This window comes from Lepidothrix coronata, unplaced genomic scaffold, assembly GCF_001604755.1.
Source record: "Lepidothrix coronata isolate B3197 unplaced genomic scaffold, Lepidothrix_coronata-1.0 Scaffold190, whole genome shotgun sequence".
Lineage (NCBI taxonomy): Eukaryota > Metazoa > Chordata > Aves > Passeriformes > Pipridae > Lepidothrix > Lepidothrix coronata.
In genome coordinates this window covers 810,143-814,551 of record NW_016690370.1, presented here as the reverse complement: position 1 = coordinate 814,551, position 4,409 = coordinate 810,143, and the positions used below count along the sequence as shown (strand labels likewise).

General features: G+C 46.5%; 1 protein-coding gene across 1 annotated transcript in view; it reads right to left on the bottom strand.

Moving 5' to 3' along the window:
- The window catches only part of IQCJ (IQ motif containing J), a 44,703-nt gene that overhangs the window by 3,441 nt on the left and 36,853 nt on the right, over positions 1 to 4,409 (bottom strand). Inside the window, exons 2-3 of the mRNA XM_017831366.1 lie at positions 1,887 to 1,951; positions 952 to 1,032 (exon numbers count right to left, since the gene is read on the bottom strand). Coding sequence (XP_017686855.1) covers positions 952 to 1,032; positions 1,887 to 1,951 — 146 coding nt within the window. The remainder of the gene's footprint in view (positions 1 to 951; positions 1,033 to 1,886; positions 1,952 to 4,409) is intronic.

Here is a 4,409-nt window from a genome sequence, read left to right as displayed (position 1 = left end):
AGCAGGAACCCTGCTCCCCTCGGCCCCAAATCTCCATCCCCTGGGGAACTTCACGTTGGATGGGAAAACCAGCACTGAAAAAGACTCTGCTTGGTCTGTGCTGCACTTCCCTCCTCTGGGATGTTCTCTGGATATATGGAAAATCCAGCAGAGTCTCAAATATTCTTTAATTTCACGGGGGAAATGACAAAAAATTAGCACAACACTGACATTTAACATTTGAAACTCGGTTTAAAGGGAACGTGAATCATAGAATCCCAGAACAGTTTGGGTTGGAGGGACCTTAAAGCTCATCCATTCCACTCCTGTCATGGGCAGGGACACCTTCCACTAGTTTATATATATTATTATAATTAAAAAAAAAAAATACAGGGTGTTCCTTCCTCTGGCTGATTGCCTGGGATGGATTTGGGAAAATCAGAGAATGGTTTGGGTTAGAAGGGACCTTAAAACTCATCCAGTTCCAACCCCTGCCATGGGCAGGGACACCTTCCACTAGCCCAGGTGGCTCCAACCCGGCCTTGGACACTCCCAGGGATGGGGCAGCCACAGCTTCTCTGGGCAACCTGTGCCAGGGCCTGCCCACCCTCCCAGCCAAGAATTCCTTCCCAATATCCCATCTAACCCTGCCCTCTGGCAGTGGGAAGCCATTCCCTGTTGTCCTGTCCCTCCATTCCATGTAAATAGTCTCTCTCCATCTTTCTTTTCACCTCCCTTCAGGTCCTGCAAGGCCATAATCAGCTCACCCCAAAGCTTCTCTTCTCCAGGCTGAACAATCCCAATTCTCTCAGCTTCATGTGCTTAAAGGTTGATAAGAACTTAATTAACTTGTTAACTTGAGGCTCTTTTCTAAAGTTACACAGAATTCCAGACAGAGACAGTCTGGATTCCTCAGGAATGGGACACACTCAGCTGCACTGAAGGGCAGAACCAACATCCTTCATTACTCACATTTTCACTTTGGACTCCAAGGGCTCCAAGTTGATGTGATATTTCTCAATGTTGTTTTCCTCATCCATGGCCAGCTGATGGCTGTGGGGAGAGAAAAAAAATGGGTTTAACAAGTCCCAGCACGACATTCCTGCAATCACTGTGAATTAATTCTATAATTTTGACAAGAACATACAAGAGCTGCTCGTTATAAGGTGACACTGTCTTTGGAGAGAGGCATCTGGGTCTCTGTGTCCAGATTCTTTGGAGTGCCAACCAAAGAGATGGATTTGGATCCAGTTTCCAGATGGGAACGTGCCCGAGTGCTTGTGCTGAACACCCTCCAAATGCCACAGCTCCAGGGACAGGCCCACCCAGCAAAGAAGCTGCTGCAAATCAAAAAAAAACCTCCCCTGGCAAAGAGAAGAGAGATTTGTGCTAAATTAACTTCCATCCCTGCAGCTACACCAGAAAAGAACAGAAAGGAACAATGGGAATGCTGGGAGCAAAGGAATTACAGCAGCAAAAGCCATACGGGGGGGGTGAAGGAAAAAATTCTTGGGAAGAAATGATGGTCAAGGAATGGGCGCTGCTGGGAAAAAGCAATTTTAAAAAGCTACAAGATAAAAAAAAAATCAAACATCTGGGGCCACTGCTGTGGATGCAGGAGCAGCATGAAGGGCAGGAAAGTTTGGAAGATTGGACCCCAACCTGTGGAGTTATTTTGAGACCTTACTGGACACTTAATTACATCACTCAATCAGCAGCAGTTTGCAGGAATTATCCTCCTGTAACTGAAAATAAGAATTGTTTATGGGAGAGATGCAAGATTTGGAATATTTAGAGTATCACCAAGAGAAAAACACGGTCTAGACCCCAGAGATGGTCCCTCAGCAAGGGATTGTGACCTCAGAAAAGCCATTTCACTTCATCATGGGTGGAAGTCACACACTTACCTTTGAAGCGAGTCTTTGCCATCATTGACCTGTTCCAAGGTGTGCTGGAGCCTCCGGAGTTCTTCCTAAAAGGAGAGAAAAACCCATTTCAGTGTGCTTATGGGAAGCCCTTGGCTGACACTGGAGACCCCTGCTCAACCCCTGAATAAAATGGGCCATCAAGGGGCATCTGTGAAATTGCTTTTAAATTCGAAATTCCAAAATCACTGCAGATAAATCAATATATTTATCAGCACGTCCAGCACAAGTGTGAAAGGAAATATCAGACCTACAATAATAACACTCAGAGCCAAAGGGGAAGGTGTTCTTTCACCTCTCGGGTGAGTGGCTGCTTTGATTCTCATCATCTTGGTGAGAGCAGCAGCTCAAGTTTTCAGAATCTTCTCTTTGTTCTGCAATCAGACGCTATTCAGGCTCAAAATTAAGAGCCACTGGCTGAGTTTCACAGCCTTCATTTGCATCAGCTGCTGTTTCAGTAGCAGAGGAGTCACAAATTTAGGTGCAGATGCAGAGCTGGGAGTCTCCACGTCCATGTGAATGTCCTGGGAAAAATCCACCCCTGATGTTCAGGACAGAGACTGGGCTTAAAAAAATGAAAATGTGTCCCACTGGTGGGGTTTTATCATCCCAAAGGGGTGGAGGAGAACCAGGGCCAACACTGAACCCTCCAAAGCACAGCCCTGGGATGGGATGCAAGAGAGTCACCACCTCGAGACTCAGGAATGTGCTCCAGGTTTGTGTTCATACATCAAATATTGATAATTGAACAACAACAGAAGATGAGAAACTATGAAAAACAAAAGATGATACTTCATGACTTCTTTTAGCTCTTTAAGTTAGGGATCAGATGGAAAAGCACTTTCTCATTGAGAAGGAAGGAAGTAGGGTAATTTACTTCCCACTTCTCTAACAGGTCTGGGATTCCCAGGAAGGCCAAGAACATTTGAAAGGCTAAAAAAGGATATTTCCCCCCTATATATCTTATCTGACAGGGGGATGAACACAGATTTCTGTTGCCAATAAGAGCACTGCAGTGTCCAGGAGCACAACCCACCATCCAGCTCCACCTTCTGCTTTCCCAGTCAAAGCTGCTTTTCTGAAACAAAGACATTTTAATCCTGTCCAAGATTCCACCCTGTTGGACATGACCAAGATCCCAGCTGGGAGCTGATGTATCCCTAACACAGCTTTATTTCCTCCCAGCCTCTGAGCAACTATTACTGTAAAATAGATTTTAAGCATAAAGTGGATTTGCCAAGATAACAATTGAGATGTTTTCCAGTCTCTGCCCCTCTGGGTCTCACATTGCAGCCCCATTTTGGGGTCAAACCACAGCTGGGTGTGACTTTGGAGGCTCCTGCCACTCGTCTGCCATTGGAAATGATCCAGTTGGGAAAATTCTTCTTGGTTTTACCTTCCTCTTTTCATTGTTTGCTTTGAGGAACATCCTCCTCTGGCATATTAAAACCAAGCAATTTTCCAAATTGCTTTCTTTGAAGCCCAGCTCAGATCAGAAGATACCCCAGATAACCTTTCCCTCTCCCCCATTATTCCTCTGGTCATTTTTCCAGCCTGCTCCAGGGCCGTGTACAGTCATTTAGAACGTGCAAACAATTTGTAATTGGCTTTATACACAGCTCTGGGTGACAAAACCTGCAGGGCTGACATAAATCATCCCTTGTGCCTGACATCATTTTCTATTAACCTCGGGGTGAAAACCGAACACTCACACAAAAAAGTCAACCCCCAAATTGGTTGTGACATTTTGGACTGTTCAGTCTTTCAATTAAACATCAGCAGCCAGGCTTTATAAAAGCTGGGATGAAAGGCAGCTCCGGAAGGGGCCCAGCAATGTTTGCATAATTGGGAAGAGGAGGAGACATAAAATCTATACTAATTTCAGTTTTGCGTCATTAACCATGAAATATTGATCAGCTCTCCTTGCAACCAAATTTATGGAGCTGCTGTGCCCGGGGAAAAGGGTTGGGATGGTGCTCCCTCAGCCCCTGGCACGGTCACTGAGGGGTGACAGTGACACCAGGAGGCTGCTCTGCCAACCTTGGGGAGAGGCAGCTCCACATCCCACCCGGAGCGACCCAGCTGCAAACTCCAACTGCAGGAAATTAAAGTGGAAGGGATCCAGCCTCCTGGTGGAATCCGGGATGAATCGTGGTGCCTCTGCAAGCCCTGTGACACACACACATTGTCACATTCCCTGCACTTTCCTTTCCCCTGCTGCAGCTCAACACAGACATCAGGAGGGACTGGGCAGCTCCAGACACGGAGGGACCGAGGGTGAGAAAGCCAGGAAAGCCTGAAGAGAACAAATCGTGGTCAGAGCAAACTCAAGGGTCTTTTTCTGGTCTTTAACGCGCCCGTCCTGTTTATGCCTTAATTATTTTTCAGCTTGAAAATGTGAATTTTTAGGGAAGTGGGATATTGGGATGAAACACTGGAGGAGCAGCTGAGGGAGCTGGGGGGGGCTCAGCCTGGAGAAAAGGAGCCTCAGGGGGGACCTTCTGG